This window comes from Pogona vitticeps, chromosome 6 (genome assembly GCF_051106095.1).
Source record: "Pogona vitticeps strain Pit_001003342236 chromosome 6, PviZW2.1, whole genome shotgun sequence".
Classification (NCBI taxonomy): domain Eukaryota; kingdom Metazoa; phylum Chordata; class Lepidosauria; order Squamata; family Agamidae; genus Pogona; species Pogona vitticeps.
Genome location: NC_135788.1, coordinates 84,216,902 through 84,238,392, shown reverse-complemented (window position 1 = coordinate 84,238,392; position 21,491 = coordinate 84,216,902). Strand labels below are relative to the sequence as shown.

At 41.6% G+C, this 21,491-nt stretch overlaps 1 protein-coding gene across 1 annotated transcript; it reads left to right on the top strand.

Moving 5' to 3' along the window:
- Positions 1-125: 125 nt before the first annotated feature.
- On the top strand, positions 126-18,784 carry DCAF7 (DDB1 and CUL4 associated factor 7). The gene is made up of 7 exons (XM_073004048.2): positions 126-404; positions 2,481-2,639; positions 7,017-7,128; positions 12,030-12,148; positions 12,877-13,086; positions 15,102-15,219; positions 16,292-18,784. The coding sequence occupies exons 1-7, from the start codon at positions 267-269 to the stop codon at positions 16,462-16,464; spliced, it is 1,029 nt and encodes a 342-aa protein (XP_072860149.1). The 5' UTR covers positions 126-266; the 3' UTR covers positions 16,465-18,784.
- Positions 18,785-21,491: the final 2,707 nt, after the last annotated feature.

Genomic DNA, 21,491 nt, shown 5'->3' with positions numbered 1-21,491 from the left:
TCGCTCTCATTAGTGTACCACCCTCTTTGGGGCCTTGAGCGGGCAGCCGCTGCAGAGAGCCAATGAGAAGCGGGAACGCTGCGGAATGGCGTCGTAGGCAGCCAATGAGACGTTAAGAGTTTGAATAGCTGCGGATGGATGGATGGAGCAGAGGAGGTTGGCTGTAGTCGTTGTGTGAGGGGGGAGAACGACGGTCGGGGTCGCTCTTGCGGGAGAAGGCGAGGGGTGGTCGGGAGGGGCGGACGGAGCGAGCATTCCCGCCCGCCATGTCGCTGCACGGGAAGCGCAAGGAGATCTATAAGTACGAGGCGCCATGGACCGTGTACGCCATGAACTGGAGCGTCAGGCCCGACAAGCGCTTCAGGCTGGCGCTGGGCAGCTTCGTGGAAGAGTACAATAATAAGGTGGGCAGCGCCGCGGGTCGGTCAGTGGGTAGGCGGGCGGGCGGGCTTCGTGGCGAGCGAGGGCCCGGCGCAGTTCCCCGGCGGCCCCACCAGCTGAGGGTCGTCCTGCCCACCCCAGGGAGGGTCGCGGGGGCGCGCTCGGGGCACGCGAAGGGGGGGGCAAACTGCCTCTGGAGGTTGCCGACCCTTGGCCGGTTTCACCCTTGGGGTCGCTCAGGTCTCCCCCTCCCGCTGTAATGGAGAGCCCACTTACCTGCTTCGTGACAGAGAGGGGTGCTTTGGGACGGGGATCTTTTCCTGGGCTAGGAAGGGGAGCTCTCAATTTAAATCGCAAAGGGTTGGGGTCCTGCCCCATTGGGGAGGGGGGGTTTCTGGCGGTTTGGGGGGGCCCTGCGCTTCTCGCGGCGTTTTGCCCACGACGTGTTTTTCGTGGCTGCTCCGTTGCCCTCCCACCCCAGCTTTCCCCACCGCCCATGATGGCCTCCCTCATCCATTCCCTCTCCTGACGTTTTGAAACAGCTGGTTTCTGGGGCTGTCGAAGCGGGGATCCGTCTCCTTGTGCCAGCATGGCCAGGTGTGGCCATAAAGGTTTGGATGTGTTGGCGGCTGGGCGTGATTTTGAGGGCCCCCTACCCAGTTGGTGTTTCTGCCGTCGAGCAAGGGGAGATCCCAGAGCCCTTCCACCACCTTTCTGTGCCTCCTCTGTGAATGTGCTTGACAAGTGGAAACTAGGGCACCCACTTCACCTGCTCTCTTTTGTTTCTGGCGTGGCGGCTGATTTTAGGGAGTCTGGATTTCTCTCCAAAGTGCCAGTCAAATGATAGGGGAGTGGCATCAGTTTTCCAGGAGTGAATGCCTCTACATTTCTTTAAAATATCTAGGTAATTTGAAATTAAAATAAAAGCACACTAGATATGTAGAGTTGGAACTTTATTTTTATATATATATGATTCTGGTATGTGCTTGCTTATAAGTAAGCATTGCAATTTTTCCCATGAGCAGAAACAGAAGCAAAGCTGAACTATTTTAATCTGCTTTTTTCCCACGTTAAAACTTTTTGGGAAAAGAATTTCCTTATTTGCACTAGCGAGTTGTAAGAAAGCCTCTCACTAAACTACTATAACTTAACCCTGACACCCACACCTTGTATTTCTTTGGTCTGAATTTAGCAGCTAGATAATCAGAAACATATAAACACATCAACAGCATAGTAGAGTCCTTTAATTATGCAGCTAATTGCACTTGGGTTGTGGGGGTGTTTATCAGATTCATTATTCCAGGAAAACACAAAGGTTGAAAAATAAATTAAGCATTTGCCAAGAACAAGTGTAGAGCTGAATGCAGGAGCTGACTTGATGAGGGACAATGTTCTTTGTTGCATTTTTATTTTTCGCAAGCAATGAGTTTAGAAGGCAGAAAAGCAGGAGGAGGCAAAATGTAGGAGGACAACAGTTCTTGCTGCCACAATTGGAAATGAAAGTCAAGCAATGGATAAGAGGACATCCCCCAGCACATCAGCCTGTTCCAGGGAAAACTCTCTTACTGTGCCTAGTCACACATTTTTCTATTTGAACTGCAAAGAAATTTGTGGTGCAAGTTTTGCTGTTTCGCTCCTTAATGCATCTTCTGTGATAAGAAAAAAGATGGCAGAAAAGTGGGAACATACAGAAGATTACAAGTGGATGGTGAAACTTGTACAGTATTAAACTGTGTGAGAGAGACATGACAATTGCAAAGCCTCACCTCATAGCACCATTTTGGTTGTGATCTCTGAAGTGCTACAATTTTTTCATGATGTGTAGGTGGAAAGATGATTGGAAAAAACATCTCCTTAGCCCTTTCTGCTTCTTACACAATATAGAGTATTTTTTATTTTTACACTGAGGTTAATAATTATAAAAGTACAATTGTATGTTTTGGTGTGTGAGAGTGTATGTGTGAGTGAGAGAAAGCTATAGATACAGGTCGTCTTCATAGTTCCTTAATACTGTAATCGGACCAAAGCGTGCTTTACCATAGGGACTCAGAGTGTATGGACAGAGGAGTTAATTGGAATACTAATGTTTTTTCTTCAAGGTCCAACTCGTTGGGCTGGATGAGGAAAGCTCAGAGTTCATCTGCAGAAATACCTTTGATCATCCATATCCCACTACGAAGCTCATGTGGATCCCAGATACCAAAGGGGTTTATCCTGACCTTTTGGCAACCAGTGGTGACTACCTGCGTGTGTGGAGAGTAAGTTGGCCTTTCAGAAGTTATTTTACTGGGATTGATATTGCCAGTGGACTCTGGGAATTTTGAGAGAAAGCTGACCAGATGTTATCTGCAGTAAACAAATGTAGTAGTTGGCCTACAAAGGACAAATTGAGATATTTGTTTTCTAATTTTAGAAGGTGATTCTGAGTATATAAATTGTTTTCAAACTGTAGACTCTCAAAAGCATCTCACAGTCCATTGAAGGAGAGAAAGAAAATGTGATGTTAAATTTTGTGTGTGTGTGGTTAGTAAAACAAACCAACATGTTCTAGTAACTCTTAAAGCCACGTGGTATGATTATCAACTACTTCTAAGGTATTGATATTTTTCAATCACTTGGAAACAGAATTAAAACTGGAGTTGTAGTTAGCATTTAATAAAACTTTGTGTTCCCTATTATAGTCACAGTGAGCATCCTTGAATGCTTAATATTGCTTAGCTTTTGGTACCTCTTCCAAGCGCAGTCAATTTTAATATTGTCCCCCCAGCAATTCTGTAATGCTATCTTATGCATTAGCTGGATTGCCTCACTTTTAATGACAATACTCTATCTTGCTCATGTTGTTTAATTAAAAAAATCTCTGTGAGCTCATGCACAAACTTGTACTTCAATGCAAAGAAAGAAACAGAGAGAGGGGAAGAAGGAGGGTGAACTAGATAACATTATTTTCCTTTTAAGCAAGGTAAGTCAGGCCAGCCATAGTGGTTGCTGGCTGACTTTCCCACATAAGCATCAAACAGGCTTCCACCCCCTGTAGATGAGCAATGGCCCAGCAACAGCTACATGTTTATCCTCCTGTCTCAGTCTCCCATGTCCTGTCTCTTCCATGCTGTTTCTCTTCCCAGACCTGAGTTAGAGGTGCTATTGGTGGTTTGATGATAGGGAAGCAGGGTAGATAAGAGAGCAGGAGGAGGCTGCCTATAAGTTGCTGGTTAGAGCTAGAAGTGTGCAGAGTTTTGGCCAATGAATTACTAGATATGAAGCTTGTGGCACAGTGGTTAAACTGCAGAAGTGTGATCAAGACTGCTCACAACCTAAGTTCACCCTCAGTGCGTTCAGGTAGCTGACTTGAGGTTGATTCAGCCTTCAATTCTTCCAAGGTTGTTAAATCAGGTACCTGGCTTAGTAAGAGGGAAAGGGAATGTGTCGCCTGAATACTTAAATTGTAAACCACCCAGGGAGTGCTTTAAGTGCTTTGGAGCAGTATATAAGCAGCCCACTTTGCTTTTTGCTTTAAATACGAAGGAGACAAAGCCACCTGAAAAGGGCAAGCAGCAGCTTGCTCAAGCAGTTGTAGGAAGTAGATAGAAATTGTGTTCCATACCACCAATTCCCATTTTTATTCATAGATTTTGACTGTACCCGGCAAAGTTAGTCCCAGCTACAGCAGACTGATTGGATCTATGGAAGTTAGATATGCCAGCTTACCAAATTCCCATTATTTTGAAGGGTCTGTTATAGTGGGGATTAACAAATGGAACTAGACCAGAGCTTTCAAAAGCAAAGTATTTGTTGAAAATACTGGAGAAAGGATCTGTGCTGCAGAGCTGTTTTAAATGTGTTTGTGTTGCTGGGCACCAATAGAAATGGGTAGGAGGGAGAGAAAAGGTAAAATTGTAGATGTTCACATGTAGTGGGGGAAGAGACTGTGGAAGAGCCATGTAATTGTAGAGTGGCCAGAAAATGCCAGGATGTTAACAGCTACACTGCCAGCTCCCTTACTACTACTTCCCTCATGTCCACCAATAGTGTTTTACTAATCTACATTGAAAGAGCTGGCAGTGTACAGTCAGTTTGCAAGTCAGGAAAAAAGTCATACAAATTAGGTCTGAAAAAAGATGGAAAGATAACTTAGGAAAATTCTGGAATGCAGTGGTTTGGCAAGGAGGACTCCTAGATTTTCCGTAGTAGCAGTGAATGAACCATGTCAATTCCAAAGAAAACAACTAGTAGAGAAACAGCCATAGAAATGGAGTTTCAGGCTTTATTTGCATAATAGTAGACTGCAAATCCAAATAATTAGAAAGAGTTGGGCAAAATCCTGTTGTGTAATTTATTTATTTCTTATTTAAAATATTTTTACCCCACCTTTCTCCTTATGAAAGACCTAAGGTGGCTTACAATATTAAGACAGTATTTAAAGCTAACAACAGTGAGTATACAAATACTAAAGGGAATCAAACGAATACCATACTAAAAGCAAAAGCAACATCAAAAACATTCAAAGCAATAATGCAAAATCTGGGCACCCAGGCTCAGAGATTAATCCAGGAGCACCCCAAAACTGTGCACCTGTGTTTTCAGAGAGAATGCAACCTCATCCAGCACAGGTTGCATCCCTTTTCCTTGATCTGCCTTTTGAATGACCAGGAAGCACCCACTGCCCCAGTGGAAAGAAAATGGTGCACATTGTCAGGACTCCATAAGGGAGCAATTTGACACTGTTCCCCTTTTACTGGTGTAATACACAGGAGGATTTTGGTCACTGTGTTTAAAGTTTTGTTACTAAGTATTTACATATATTAGTCATTATTTTACTGCAGCGGTATATCATTTTGCTACTGTGTATCTGTGTCACTGCAATCACTTGTGGAATTTTCTGTAGTACAAGTGGACTTCCTGTGGACCACCTTTCCTAGGCATCAGATATATGCAACTGAGGTAAACACAACTGTAGTCATCCTGCCCAATTTAGTAGATGATAAAATGATCTGTGTGGCTGTCTGTTGCCATGTGAATGTTTCACAAGAAATTCTCAGCAGAGCACTGGGTGTAGGAGGAAGGGGTTTATCCATCAAGCCATTACTAGTTTTGACTACTGACTTAAGTTTCAGAAAGATTGCTTTTACAAGGTAATAGTTATATTTGTTGACAGTTTGACTTAAGGAAGAAATAAATATCTACAGGGGAAATGTGAAAAATGTAATAGAACAGTGAAAAAACTGTGGAATCCAAAACTAGTGATGACATTAATAAACTCCTTACTTACATAACCAACAGTTTGTTTTCCTACTGCCTGGAGCTTAATACTGAAAAACTTCCATCTCAGTGGATCAAACCATTACTGATTCTTGGTTTCTCTGACAGATGAGGTCCCACCTGTTTTAAGTGGGGTTTCATTTCTCTTTAAAATGTGATTTAAAGATCTGTGCAACTGTGACACAAAATAGTTTTAACCAGACTCCATTTGCATGTCAGTTGCATGATGGAGAATCTTTGTCCCTCCAGACGTTCTTGGACTTCTAACTCCCCATCGGCTTCAGCCAGCATGGGGAGTTATCAGGTGATGGGAATGGAAATCCAGTAAAAATGGAGGGACCTAGGTTCTCCACTGAACACAGTAGCTAACCTATAGACTGACAGGTCATTTAGAACATATCACACTTATTTAAAGTTTCTGCTCTGACTTTCACTGTATTTCCTGGCTATTGTTACCTGATTCCAACCCACATGTGCTCCTGAAAGGTTATCTCAATAACCATATGTTCTAGATGGTGTACAAACTTCCCCCCACTTAATGTTTTACTTCAGGCATCCCACTTATTGAAGTGAGGTAAGTAGTGACTCATTTGAGGGCCTTCTCTGCTGTTTGCCTTTTGACTCTGGAGTGTCCTGACTGCTATGAGTTTTTAATGACTTAATTTTCTTTTTAAACTACTGTGGTTTCATATATTTGCTTTCTATACTGACTTAGGTTTATTTACTAAGTTATGTGATCTTAATGTTGTATTATATTTGCCATTAATTGATAAACCCTGATATCTTACAGTAAAAGAGTTTCTGCAAGCTTGACATTTGCTTGCCGTGAAGTGCAAAAAGTGGAAATAGTGGAATCTTCTATCCATTGATTCAGTTACACTTTGGTAGTAATGATATGTCAGTTGGTTGCCTTCAACTCAAAAACATGTGATTATGCTATATTCTTATGCTTTGTTTCATGAAATGTAGAACTTCAGGTATAGCACCATATAATCTTGGAATGTCAATACGTTACTAAAGTTGAGAACACTGTTTCTTGAAAGTAGTTTATAAAGCATCTATCAATGGAGTTTTCAAGGCAACAGTATGTATCATATCTGTAATGAATGCCTGACTGACTGCAGTTCAATTAAAATGGTGAAGGAGCTTCTCTTTTGGATTAAATTTAGCCAAAATGTGAATTGTGGTCATCTCTAATTGGAAGTATGTGTGCATTAGAGAAATAGAACAGATTTTTCCCTTTCAACATACTGTGTAATTCTTGTATATTGCAATGAGTAGCTGCTTTTCCTAAGGTATGCATTTGAAGGTTCATACTTTAAGTAATCAACTAAGATTAATACAATACCAAATCTATTTTTTTTTTCTTGATGCAGGTGGGTGAAACAGAGACCAGACTAGAGTGTTTGTTGAACAACAATAAGAATTCTGACTTCTGTGCTCCATTGACATCTTTTGATTGGAATGAAGTAGATCCTTATCTACTTGGTAAGAGGCTAATTTGGGAAGTTGATTGTGGTGGAAGTATTAAAATAGGTCTTAGTGGTAGTGATCCAGCAGTGATTTTTGGTGATTAAAGTCTCCCTTGCCATATCAAAGCTTCCCCAGGGGAAATTGGATCACTAGGGAGCCTTGGAATCTAAAACAGGGGGATAACAAGATTTTAATTAATTTAACTTAATTTGTACTGGTATGAGTTGATAACATCATCAGCTTCTGCCAACATAAACTTATGCCAAGTGGATTTTGGCCACTAGGTTACAACAAATAAGAACAAATTTGTTAATTTGTGAAAGATTGTTTTTATTGGTATAATTCTTTGTAAAGGTAAAGGTTCCCCTTGACATTTAAGACGGCCTGCATATCGGGGGGTTACTCCCCCTGCTCTCCCTGTCAGGAAGAAAAGAACACGGAGAAAACGCAAGCAGAAAAGAGGTTGCAGGGCTGGTCTACGAGTGAGGTTAGGCAAAAATCCTCACAAGCCTGCATTGCCAAGTCTTTTTGTCTCAAATGTTAGATCTCTACCCAACAAGATTGAGGAGTTGGAACTTACTATCTCCCTACAGAAAAATATTCGAGACTGTTGCGTTATGATCTTTACAGAGACATGGCTTGATTCTTCCATCCCAGGGGAGGTAATTGAACTACAAGGACGCAGAGTACATCGAGCAGACAGGTCTATTGAATCTGGGAAGAGCAGAGGTGGAGGGGTTTGTGTTTACACAAATGATAATTGGAGCACAGATGTTAAAATAATGGACATTCACTGTTCTCCTGATTTGGAGTATTTGGCAGTGAAATGCCGCCCCTTTTACCTGCCTCGTGAGTTTAATGTTGTTATAATAACAGCAATATATATACCTCCTGATGCTAACACAACCACAGCTTTGAGTTGTTTGTTAACTGCTATCAGCAAACAGCAGCAGGCCTACCCAGATGGAGTGCTGGTGGTAGCAGGTGATTTCAATCAAGCCAATTTAAAGACCGTCCTCCCTAACTTTTATCAGTATGTGGACTGTCCCACTAGAGGGGAAAATACCTTGGATCAGGTATATTGTAACATCATGCATGGATATAAGACGAAGCCATTGCCTAGCTTGGGACAGTCAGATCATATATCTCTTTTTTTGATTCCATCGTACAGACCCCTTGTTAAAAGAATCAGACCATCAATTAGAGAAATACAAGTGTGGCCAGTGGATGCAACTGAGCAACTTCAAGATTGCTTTAGGAGCACTGATTGGACACTGTTTGAGGAGGACAATGTTGATACTTATGCCTCAACAGTACTGTTTTATATCAAAAGCTGCATCGATGTTATTGCTACTACAAGACAAGTACGAGTGTTTTCTAACAACAAGCCTTGGCTAAATAGAGAATTGCGCCTTTTATTAAAAGCCAGAAATACTGCTTTTCATTTTGGTGATGAACTACAGTATAGAGAGGCCAGAGCTAAACTGAAAAGGGGCATTAGGGATGCCAAAGCTATGTACAGCCAGAGAATTGAACAACACCTTGAAAGTTCTGACACTCGCAGAGTGTGGCACGGCCTACGACAAATCACTGGTCAGAGTAACAAAAACAGTCTGTGTAGCAGCAGTGATTTTTTGGCTGAGCAGTTAAATCAATTTTTCAGCCGTTTTGAGGTGGAAACAGGAACAACCATTATTCCAGCACCTACTGTCCATAATACATCACTAGAATCTACCATCGACAGACAACCACTAGTACTGCAGATTTCAGATGTGAGACGCGCTTTCCAGAATATTAATATTCGAAAGGCAGCTGGACCAGATGGAATCATGGGACGAGTTGTTAGGGGCTGTGCTGCAGAGTTAGCTGGAGTTTTTACGGATATTTTCAATTTATCCTTGTTGCAGTGTACTGTCCCCACTTGCCTGAAGACATCTATTATAGTGCCAGTCCCCAAGCAGTCAGCTGTGGTATCTCTCAATGATTATAGACCAGTAGCTTTAACATCTGTTATTATGAAATGTTTTGAGAGATTGGTGCTGGATTACATTAAGGCTAGTCTTCCACCTTCTTTGGATCCATGGCAATTTGCATACAGGAGAAATAGATCTACTGATGATGCTGTGTCCATCGTACTCCATACTGTATTGAGCCACTTAGAACAACAGGGAACTTATGCGAGGCTGTTGTTTGTGGATTATAGCTCTGCTTTTAACACCATTCTACCAAATAGGTTGTTTTTAAAAATGATCAACCTGGGATTACCTCAGGAGATCTGCATGTGGATAAAGGATTTTCTGACAGATAGGCCACAGTCAGTAAGGATGGGATCCCACCATTCTTCTACCCTGGTACTAAGTACAGGAGCTCCCCAGGGCTGCGTGCTAAGTCCTTTCCTCTATTCCCTGTACACACATGATTGCACCCCACTATATAACACCAATGCAATTATTAAATTTGCGGATGATACAACAGTGGTGGGACTCATAAATAAGAACAATGAGTCTGCTTATAGAAAGGAAGTACAAAGATTGATACTATGGTGTAAAGAAAATCATCTCACACTTAACATCAAAAAAACTAAAGAACTCATAATTGATTTTAGGAGGAAGAGAAATGTACATTTACCACTGTACATAAACGGTGAGGAAGTGGAGAGAGTTGGTAGTTTTAAATTTCTGGGCACTTACATCTCAGAGGACCTCTCATGGACTATAAATGCCAACATGCTAATAAAGAAGGCACAGAAGAGGCTGTATTTCCTGAGAATGCTCGGGAAGTTAAATTTATCACAGCATTTGCTTCTGTCCTACTACCGTAGCACCATTGAGAGTGTCCTAACTTATGCCATTCTGGCATGGTTTGGGAGTAGCTCTGTAGCGGACAAAAAAGCTCTACAGAGAACCATTAAAATTGCCCAGAATATCATCGGGCTCCAGCTACCAACCCTGGATGACATCTTCACATCCCGCTGTCTGAGGAAGTCACACAGCATCCTGAGAGACTCTTCCCATCCTGCTTATAACTTTTTTGAACTGTTACCGTCTGGCAGAAGATATAGAACAATTAAGACTCGGACCACACGTTTTCTCAATAGTTTTTATCCTAGAGCTATAATTGCAATTAATAATGAGCTTAAAGACCACCAGTAGTGAATAATCAGTTGGACTGTGTTACTTGGCCTGAGGTGTAGATGTTTGTATTGTTAGTGGGGATTTCTAGTGGGTGGGGAGTGTTTGGGGAATGTTATGTGTGTGCATGTGTCTGGTCTCTGGGTGTCTGTGAATTTCGTTGTATGATATACTGTGTATATACTTACAATGACAATAAATTATATTATATTATATTATATATTATATTAGTCCAGTCATGTCCGACTCTAGGGCGCGTTGCTCATCCCTGTCTCCAAGCCATAGAGCCAATGTTTTGTCCATAGACAGTGTCTATGGTCACGTGGCCAACACAACTAGATACGGAATGCCATTACCTTCCCACCATGGTGGTACCTCTTTATCTAGTCGCATTTACATGCTTTCGAACTGCTAGGTTGGCAGGAGCTGGGACAAGCAACGGGAGCTCACTCTGTCGCATGGATTCGATCTTACGACTGCTGGTCTTCTGACCTTGCAGCACAGAGGCTTCTGCGCTTTTACCTGCAGCACCACCACTTTGTAGCAACATTAAAAATACCATTTAAGCTCTATTAAAGCATCTTGATGATCAGTCACTGGTGTAGAGCCATGGATCAAAAACTGGTCACAGAATTGATTAAAGTATATTTTAATCAATTCGGTGACCAGTTTTTGATCCATGGCTCTACACCAGTGGCTGATCATCAATAGCATCTTCAGGTGCTTGGGCTTCCCTTGTGGACATTAAATGATTAGTGTTTCTTCCAGATAACGTGAGGAAGTATCACTTAATTGCTCACTTTGAAACTGAATGTTTTGACTTAAGTATCTTAACTGACACTTTAAAAGTAACCTGAGGATTGTAGATAATATTTATTATGTGTCATCAAGTAGATTCTGACCTATGGGGATCTTTGCCTGGGTTTCCTAGGTATAAGGTACTCAGAAATGGTTTACCAGTCATGTCTTCTAATGGTGCTCTAAGACTGTGCATCCTGCTCAAAGCTACACTGGAGGCTCTTCTCCCAAGAGGCACAGTGGGGAATCAAACTCCTGACCTCTGGCTTCACAGCCAAGTTCTCCAATTCACTGATCTATCTAGCCAGCTCCTGCAAATTATATCTGGCTTTTAAAACAGAATAAGTTAGCAGTCTCTGAAACACATCTGGGCTGCACTACAGTGGGGTCTTGACTTAAGAACGCCTTGAGTTAAGAACATTTTGACTTAAGAACCGCTCTCATAGGAAAATATTGACTTGACTTACATACTTAGATTTGAGTTAAGAACTAAAAAAAACCACGTGGGAGGCAGGGAAAGTGCAAAATTTGAACTTTCAGTTAACTGTTGGCCAGTGAAAAGGGTGCCTGTCTGCTTCCTCACGCCTCCCAGCGTTTAGAAAGTGGATTGGGAGTCTTCAGACTGCCTGGTACTGCCTGGACTGTATTTTCCCTGCCTTCCCTGAACCTTTCTTGACCTAAGAAAAAAAGAAACAAAATATCCCCCTCCAGTGGTCGAAGGCGGAATAGCAGCTTCCCATTAGTTTCTATGGACGGAAAAGAGCAGATACGGATCAAATGGTTTTCAATGCATTCCTATGGGAAATGCAGATTTGACTTGAGAACTTTTTGACTTGAGAACCGCCTTCCAATACGGATTAAGTGCTCAAGTCAAGACCCCACTGTACCTGTAAAGCAAGCATGGAGTGGAGATCCTTTCTGTAGTCATGCCTTACAAATATGGTGTCATGTATTGTTAATATATGTGGGTTTTCTCCATTGCCTTAGGTACCTCTAGTATTGACACAACTTGCACTATCTGGGGTTTGGAGACTGGTCAGGTCTTAGGAAGAGTGAATTTGGTGTCAGGCCATGTCAAGACTCAGCTGATTGCTCATGACAAAGAGGTGATGGTGCACTTTTTCTCTTCCTTTCTTTATTGGGGCATCTCAGACTTGTGCTATTATAAAACATTTGCCAATCTGTAAAATGGAACTAATTGACATGGGGATTGTGAAGGTTCTGCTAGCACTCACAAATGGGTTTCTCATAATGTTTGGTTTATGAAGTAGAGTGTGAATACAGCCAGATAATTTTCGAAGGGTTAGTCATGTTGTGCATTTTAGCACATATGGCCAACCAACAGACAGAAGTCTTGAGACAACTTTAAGCCTAACAGATTTATTTTAATGTGAACTTTAATGGGTTACAGTTCTTATTATTTGGTTTTACACAACAAAGTAAATTGCTTTACAGAAGAGGAGAATTAATATTCCTTTAAGATTTTGTGAAAGTTTTGGGAAAGTTCTATTGGGGGGGGGGAGTAAAATATGCCTGGTTGGTGGTTCTGGCTGGTATAGTCCTTTAAAAAATTCTAAAGCAGGGTGGACCAAGTGCATTACTCCAGGTACTGCTGAACTGCAGTGTCTATAAGTCATAGCCAGTGGTGAGGAGTGCTGGGAATTGTCCATCAGCATCTGGAGAGCCACACTTTGTTCACCACATCTTTGAAGCAAGGCAGTTGTGTAACATGACTGCAGTATTTCTGCATTTGCGCAATAAAATTGATACGGGCAAATGTTTTGGTGCAGGAAGCAACATTGTTGTGTCTCATTTTTGTTTCCTGTCTGAGCAGGTGTATGATATTGCATTCAGCCGTGCAGGAGGTGGGAGAGACATGTTTGCTTCTGTTGGTGCTGATGGATCAGTGAGGATGTTTGATCTGCGGCACCTGGAGCACAGCACTATTATCTATGAAGATCCTCAGCACCATCCTTTACTCCGTCTTTGCTGGAATAAGCAGGATCCTAATTACCTTGCAACAATGGCAATGGATGGCATGGAGGTGAGAGTGTTTTGTGAGGTTGTCCAGTATACAGTGGTGCCTTGACTTACAAACACCCTGACCTACAAACTATTTGACTTACAAACAGCTCCAGCCGCAAAAAAAGGCAGGGGAAGGGGGCAGGAAATTCAAAAATACTAACAATTGGCCAGCAAAGAAGCTGCTTCATTGTAGCTCTTTTGCCCCAACGGTTAGGAAAAGGGATGGGGGAGTCCAGCCGGGAGGCGAGGACCTATCTCAGCCGGGCTCTGGCTCTTGGCGCTGGGATTGTCCGTGCTGCTTGCTTCCCAGCTAGACTCCAGGAGCCAGATCCTGGCCAGGAGGCGAGGACCCATCCCGGCTGGGCACCAATGGTGGAGCCCACGCGGCAGTGAAGAAAGGCCGGGAGCCATCAGTGGGAGCCGTCTGGGAGCTCATCCGGCCTTCCCCTCCGCCACGTGGGTCCTGCTGCCGCCGAAAACACCCCGCCGCCGCCGAAAACACCGTCAGTGGGAGCCACCTTCCCCACTGACGGCGGTTTAGGGGCCCGCGCAGCAGAGGGGAAAGCCAAGTGAGTTCCCGGACGGCGGTTTCCGCCGCGGCGGGGAAAGTCGAGTGAGCTTCCAGACGGCGGTTTTGGCAGCGGTGGGGTGGTTTCGGCGGTGGTGGGGAAGGCCGGGTGAGCTTCCGGATGGCTCCGCTGATGGCAGTCTCCGCAGCGGTAAAGCCCGGGTGGCTGAGCATGGCCGGGAGGCTTGAGAAGAGACTTAATGGTTAGGTAAGGTGTGCTGTGTTTTGCATTTTTAAAAATTGTTTTGGGTGGCTTTTGCAGGGTGGGATTGGGCTGATTATTTTTATGTTTAATTTGTTTTGATTTTTTGCAGCCCCAGGGGCTTGCAGTGTTTTATTTTTAATTTTTTTTTAAATGCTGGAACAGATTAATCCCATTCCCATGCATTTCAGTGGGAAATGGTGCTTTGACTTACGAACATCTTGACTTACGAACACCATTCCAATACAGATTAAGTTCGTAAGTCAAGGCACCATTGTACTTTGCACATTTGATACCATTTGCCAATACTAGTTCTACAGCCAGTTTTTTTCTAGCTACATAGAGAAAGCCATTTGTGCTTCAGGCCTTCTAGTCAACTTATCTACAGATAGCAGCATGGGTAAAAGCAGGGGGAGGTACATTTACCCTTCCAGATATTTGGGCCTACAGCTCCAGCAGCAAAAATGACCAGTAGTCAAGGATTGTCAGAGTTACAATCCAAAATATCTGAAGACCAAATGTTCTTCATTCCTAGCTTTAATTAACAGCAGCCATACTAGGATGCTGCCAGTAGCATGAGCAGGCCAAGATGGGGACAAAGAATGGCTCTGAAGTCAGCATGCTGTGATGGTTGATTTGTCCTTGAGAGCTCCAGCATCAGTCAGTTCAGGGGTAGGGGTGGGCTGGCCCAACTAACTTACCTCCAGTGATCAGCCTGCACTGCAATGAAGTCTTCTGGGTGTGGTATGTTGGGAAAAATTGGTATTGATATTTTGAAGTATAGTTTTTGAATTAATGTTTCCATTTCCAAATTAATCTTTTAATTTTATTTTAAATTATAGTTTAATTTGTCTTTTAATATTTAACTTATTGTGTTTTAATTGTGTGAATTTTAATGCTGTGAGCTGTCTTGGGTCCCTTTTTGGGGAGTAATGTGGCATACAAATAAAATATATAATTATTTTATGGAAGAAATTGTGTTAATGCACAGTTTAACATTGTGAATTGTACATATGCACAGTGCAGTCCTCCATATGCTGTGGGATTGCAGTTGTTGTCAGTCCTGAAAGTGATTAATGTTAAGAGTTGTTGTGCAGTGCAGTAACAACATCTGGGGAGCCATCCCAACATCTGGAGAGCCAGCCCAAGAATTAGGCAATGATGTCTATGCTAAGGGTCTATGTCCATAGCTTCATGAATGGTGATATAGTCTTCTTTCCTCAGGCTTATTTTTAGTAGCATTAATGTTTATTTGTTCCATAAGGTGGTAATTTTAGATGTCAGAGTCCCTTGTACACCTGTTGCCAGGTTGAATAATCACAGAGCATGTGTGAACGGCATTGCTTGGGCACCACATTCTTCTTGTCATATCTGCACAGCGGGTAAGCCTGGATGGATTTTTTTTTCAATAAGTATTATATTAGGCATACAGTAATTCATCTACTTCACTGAAGTAAGTTATATCCCAATTTTAAGCATGTTTTATTTTTTGTTCTGCAGAGTTCACTGGGATTTGCTATCACTTGCAATTAAATCAACAGAAGATAGCAATCCAATTTTCTTATGCATATTACTATTTATATGACTTATCACTTGTAAGGAAATTATGTTCCAAAATTAAAACAGTTATACTTGAGTCCTAAAACAGAATGTACATTGTAGAAATGAAATGTTACAAAGTGAGTTGGTTAACTGATTTCACTTTTTAAAAATCTGAATTTCTTAACTGCTACTAGCAGCTTTGCAGTGTAGGGATTCAAATATATGTTTACATCTCTACAGCACTTATGTCTAGTCTAGCTTTGGATGTACAGCAAGACAAACGCCTCGCTGGACGAAAAACCTGCAAGACGAATGGTTTTTGCAATTGTGTTGGTGACTCACAAGATGGCTTCTATGGCCGTGCTTCGCATGACGATTCCCCCCCCCCCCCGCAAGACCTATGCCTCGCAAGATGAAAATAATTGATTCATCTTGCGAGGTTCCAGTAGGAATGCATTGCAATGCATTCCTATGGGAAACCGCTTTTTGTAAGACGAAAATTTCACAAGATGGTACTACTCATGGAATGAATTACTTTCGTCTTGCGAGGCACCACTGTAATAATGTTATATTTTAGCAATCATTTAATAACTATCACATAGTAGAGACAAGGAGATTTGTCTATTAAAAACAGCTTTGGATTGTTGTCTTTTAGTGGTTCAGTCTTGCTGTTCAGTGCAACAATTCTGAAAAATGCCAGATACAGGGGAGAAACATGTAAAGCATAGTCAGAATCCATGAATGAATGAAACAGTTCTCAAATATTTTTATTTTATTTATTTATTTATTTATTTAATAAATAATGTTTATCTCTGTATATTTGCCTGCTACATTCTGTTTACATGTATCACTAAATATCAGTGGGAAATGCTGTTTTCTCGTAGCTCTAATTCTGCATTTTCACTTTTGCAGCGGATGACCATCAAGCACTTATTTGGGATATCCAGCAAATGCCACGTGCCATTGAAGACCCAATCTTGGCCTACACAGCAGAAGGAGAAATCAACAATGTACAGTGGGCCTCAACTCAGCCGGACTGGATAGCTATCTGTTACAACAACTGTCTGGAAATCTTAAGAGTGTAAAAATGGTTGGGCCACATGGGGTAAATAAAGTGGAATTAGAATCTTTACCCCTAGTAATATTACGAACAACAGTGCATTGAGACAGTGCCACTAGCTCTTAATAACATGTTCTAAGAATACTCACAACTGGTGTTGATGGGTATATGTTACTAACATGTCCCTTCCTCTTCTTCCTTCCCTCACCCCCATGAAATGCAGGGATATGCTGAGCCTTCTGACTATCTGGGATTTTATTATTGCTTTCAATTAAAGTTATGTATATATGACCACCATTTGTGTTGAGCGTTTGTATTAAATGAGCAGTGACATTGACTAGCAGTTAATACCCTAGAAGAAAACATTTGTTGCTGCTCCAGATGCCTCCTAAGTGTTTAAGAGTTCTACTGATGGAAATTCAAAGGTAATGTTCTGTAAAGTAAATACTTTCATGTCTGCTTCTTTTATCTCCCTCTGTTGTGTCTGTTGATACTAACAATGAGTCTTGCAGGGGCACTGTCTGCAATTAAAGATCAATTATTAAAATTATTCTTTACCTTTAAGCAGGGACTTCTGGATTTTGAAGAAAGTGTCACAGAACACATCTTACTCTTGCAGAAACATTGTGGTGTGAAGCTTTAATTTGTTAGCCCATATGTTATTATATAATTTATTTTCTGCTCTCCTTTTTTACAACAAAGTCCTCAGAAGAAGTATTTTGGATGTGTACATGAATATGCATAATCTAATTCGAGAAGCCAATCTCTAGTATTGCAGTCTGTGGAGAACACCCACGTTATGCCTCACATTATGCCTCACCAATATTTCCTTAAGATAAATTTCAGCCTTGCAAGAGCAGCTGTTACTGCATTTATCTCAGCAGTGAGATGCATCCAGTATAATAAAAATTTCCTCTGTAAGGCAATGCCTGGTCTAAGGGTTGAGAGTTGTATATGCTGTTATTATGAAACAGCCTTGATTTTTAGATCATTAGTGTGACCAGAATATAAGCTTCTCTTCTGTAGACATACAGGGGTGCTGGCTGTCTCTTCCATAAAAAATGTATGCTGAAGCTTCAGTAGTGTCAGCCATTTGCCATAGCTCTCCTATAACACACCAAAAATGAATGTATTTGTAGATGTTGACACCTCCTTCTACAAAGGATTGTCTTCCCCTGGTTGAGTGAGGAGAAGACTGTGTATCAGTGAGACCATTTTCCTACAGTAACAATGGGGGAGGATGGCCATTTCAAGCTGTAACCACCACTGATGTACATAGTGATATAAAAAGAAATGGCATTAACTAGCAATCACATAGTAATTGACAAACTATCAGTTATTTGTTCTGTAGTACTTGAATGCAGTGGTGGGGAAATGTGGTAGCTAACATATACATGTATTTGTTTAAATAATACTAATTCTTGCCCTGCAACTAACTGAACTGCCAGACTTCCTCATCTTTCTCTTCTCTCAACTTCTTCTCACATGACACTGGTTAGGACACAGAAGAACAAGTAAATTGTTTATAGTCCCGCAAAAATCAAAGGTCTGGTTTAAATCTAATTGTTTTCTTCAGTTTGCTTGAATAGGCCAGATGGCGCTGATCTAAGGCATGTGGACCATGAGCATGACATGAGATTAATACAGGATGTACTTTAAAAAAGAAAAATGTACTGGTCTACAATATACTTTCAAAGCAGTGTGAGAATATGTTGAGTTATTGGTTAAGTGAAGACTATGAATTTGTGGTATCTGTTTTAAAAGGAACAAAGCTGTTCTTACTGTACAGGATATGAATTAATATGAGATGAACTTTTTTTACTTACCAGTACTAAACTGATGCTAGCTTATGTTGTGTACTCCCAGTGTGATTTCTTAAAGGTGTAAACTTCGTAGCATGACTGTATAAAGTCCCAAATTTTTTGTTCTTTCAAATAAGCAATAGCACTGATGTTACTTTTGTTCTTGTTTCCTCCCCCCATCCCACCCCGGTCTAGGGTATCACAGTATATATATTTTCTTATCTAGTATCATTCAGCCACATTGTTACTGAACTAGATTTAATCTTACCTTTATGGCTATCTTGTTGCAATATTCCCTTTTTGGTTTGTATGGAAAAATTGTAATACAATGGAATTATATCTTGTTTTGGATTACCTGATTTCTGCAGTTGTATTCAAATGCTGTAAAATTTTAAAACAGTTTTTAAAAAAGTTTGAAGTAGAATGCTGGAATTTTTAAAATGTTGACCTTGCTTCCTCTGTCTACTTTGGTTTGTCCCATGCCTATTTCACTGTGTGTATTCTGCCTTTCTTACGTTTTAATAAAAATTAAATATTTCTAAATTATTCATGGTCGTATGGTGGGGATAAAGGTAAAGGTTCCCCTTGACAATTTTTGTCCAGTCGTGTCCGACTCTAGGGAGCGGCGCTCATCCCGCTCTTCAAGCCATAGAGCCAGCGTTTGTCCAAAGACAATCTGTGGTCACATGGCCAGTGTGATTTAGACACGGAACGCTGTTTACCTTCCCACCGAGATGGTACCTATTTATCTACTCGCATTTGCATGCTTTCGAACCGCTAGGTTGGCGGGATGGTGGGGAAGGAGACGTAACTAATTCTTAATCAGCAAAATCTGAATTCTTCATGAAAAATCTATATCTTAGATATTCATCTTGTTCTCATTCCTGAAATACTATATTAGTGTGTGTAAATCAAACTCTTACAGAGCTATTATTATGAAACATTTAAGAAGTTAAGCTCTAAGGAACCCACTGAGATTTCTAAACCCTCTGTTTTCTGTATCCATTCGCGTAACGCCACACTCAACAGAGATAGATTGAGGATAATTATTTATAGTATAAACTAGGCAACAGAAGTCACTATGTACCGTACTTTTCTCCTGTTTCAGCAAATGTGGATTGAGCACCATGCTGACAAGGGCTTCTGGACTTGGAAGTTCAAAAAACCTGGAAAGTCAAAATTTATTGAGTGTGCAGTAATTAACTATTGCTAGAATTTATGAAGTATTTATGAAGATAAACTTTATAGTAATTTACGTAAAAGGTGGCAAGTCTGGAGTCTACCCATCTTTTAAAATGGATGGAGCCCCAAGAAAGTCTAGCCCCTGGCCACACAGAGAACTGGGTTATTTAATAGATTATGGAATGGAGTTGGCAGAACTAAGGTAAACCGAAGAAATTGGGGGGGGGGGGTTGTATCAAGATAGTCTCTTGCATTTGCAAAGAACAGGCAACTTTGCACCTACACCAGTGTACTCTATGCCTTCAACATAAAGATTTAATAGTAGCTATTCCATGCTCTTGATGTTCCCCATTCATTACTGGACAAAAATTATCTGATATATTTCTACATTGTATGGCAGTGTTTTAAACATGAGCAAAAACATTCATCTCTCTGTAAATGTCTGTTGAGGCTACACTAGATGGGTGCACGAAAGCTTCTGCCCAAATAAACCATATAGTTGCCAAAGGAGTCTTTGTTTTTGCTACTACTGTAAATGGATAATAATTGTGTGGCATCAAACAGATTCCTACTTCTCAGGGTTTCTAGGTATAAAGTACTCAGAAGTGGCTTATCACTCCATTTTGGGGACAATATGGGATTTCCTCATTGAAAAAATTATATATTGTAAAATAGGGTTTAAAAAAGTACTGCTTGTGGATAGACTGTGAGCACCTGTGTGCAGATATTGTTCTGTTAGGGGTTCAAGTGTCAAATTAAGTGGATCGTAGCGGACAAAGGTTTGTAAATTAGCCATAGGGCTGTTTTTGATTTCTTTTTTTGCAGGAGATGAACTTCAGTTAACATGAAAAGTCAAAAGGCTCAGAGAACTATACCTGGTAAATAATTTCTGCCAAATGGCCTGTTCTTTGTACATATGTTACAGATGCCTCAGCATGCGGCTGCACAGTGAGGGAAATGCAAATTCATTCCTTTGCTATTAAGTCGGACCAAGGAATTTGGCTCTATGCGATTTAAGTGACCGCACAAAACAGGAGGGAGATTTCTTTCTATCTTTTGGCTGTTTGCTTGCAATTCCGCATATGGCCCTGCAGGTGGCGCCGTTACAAAGAACTGGCTCATAAACAGTACAACGCTTCCTACTTCAATTTCCTCAATTTCCCATTGGGAATGACTGGTCACGGGTGGTCCTACTCTGGCATCTTGTGTGTGTGTGTTTAGTCGTTTAGTCGTGTCCGACTCTTCGTGACCCCATGGACCAGAGCACGCCAGGCCCTCCTGTCTTCTACTGCCTCCCGGAGTTGTGTCAGGTTCATGTTGGTTGCTTCGCAGACACTGTCCAGCCATCTCATCCTCGGTCGTCCCCTTCTCCTCTTGCCATCACACTTTCCCAACATCAGGGTCTTTTCCAGGGAGTCTTTTCTTCTCATTAGCATCTGGCATCTTAAGACATTACAATTGGAAAATGAGTCCGGTACTTAAAAAAAAACAGCACCCTTCGAGACGAGCGCCCTTTCTTAACCTGTAAAAAAAAAAAACCCACAAGCATTGCCCACGGAGAACTGTTTTAAGAAAGTGTCTTGCAGAAAGAGGCTTTGATCACACGCTTCGAACTGAAGTGAAAGGATTCGATTTTTAAAAAGGGAGAGGTGTCTCTAGTGCACATGAAAAAAATACGGATTGGGGCTGTGGGGCTCCACCTGACTCCTTTACGGCATGCGTTCAAGGGGGAAAAACGCCAATCAGCCTTTCTCAATAGCATTTCTCAATCCCCGCTCCGTGTAGTCCGTCTCTCACAATAAAACGCACAGTTTCTTGCTCGACTTGTGGGCTCAATCGCGCAGTTCATGGGTTGCCAAAGTGGCCACGTGAGAGTCGAAAAGACTGAAACATCCGCAGGGAAGTGGTCGGTGTGCCAGGATTGGCCGGACAAAAACGTCCTCTGCCCACTTTGACTGCAATTGGTAGTTGACAAAAGCGGTAGCTCCGCCCACTAAGGGAATGCGCACGCGCCCTTACTCCCCTGAGGCTCTTGGGCGAAATGTTTTTACCACAGGTAGGGCGCATG

Coding starts and splice junctions, on each gene's coding strand:
- DCAF7 (XM_073004048.2), top strand. CDS start 267: ATGTCGCTGCACGGGAAGCGCAAGGAGATCTATAAGTACGAGGCGCCA. Junction 405..2,480: donor TGGAAGAGTACAATAATAAG/GTGGGCAGCGCC, acceptor TTTTTCTTCAAG/GTCCAACTCGTTGGGCTGGA. Junction 15,220..16,291: donor TTGTCATATCTGCACAGCGG/GTAAGCCTGGAT, acceptor TCACTTTTGCAG/CGGATGACCATCAAGCACTT.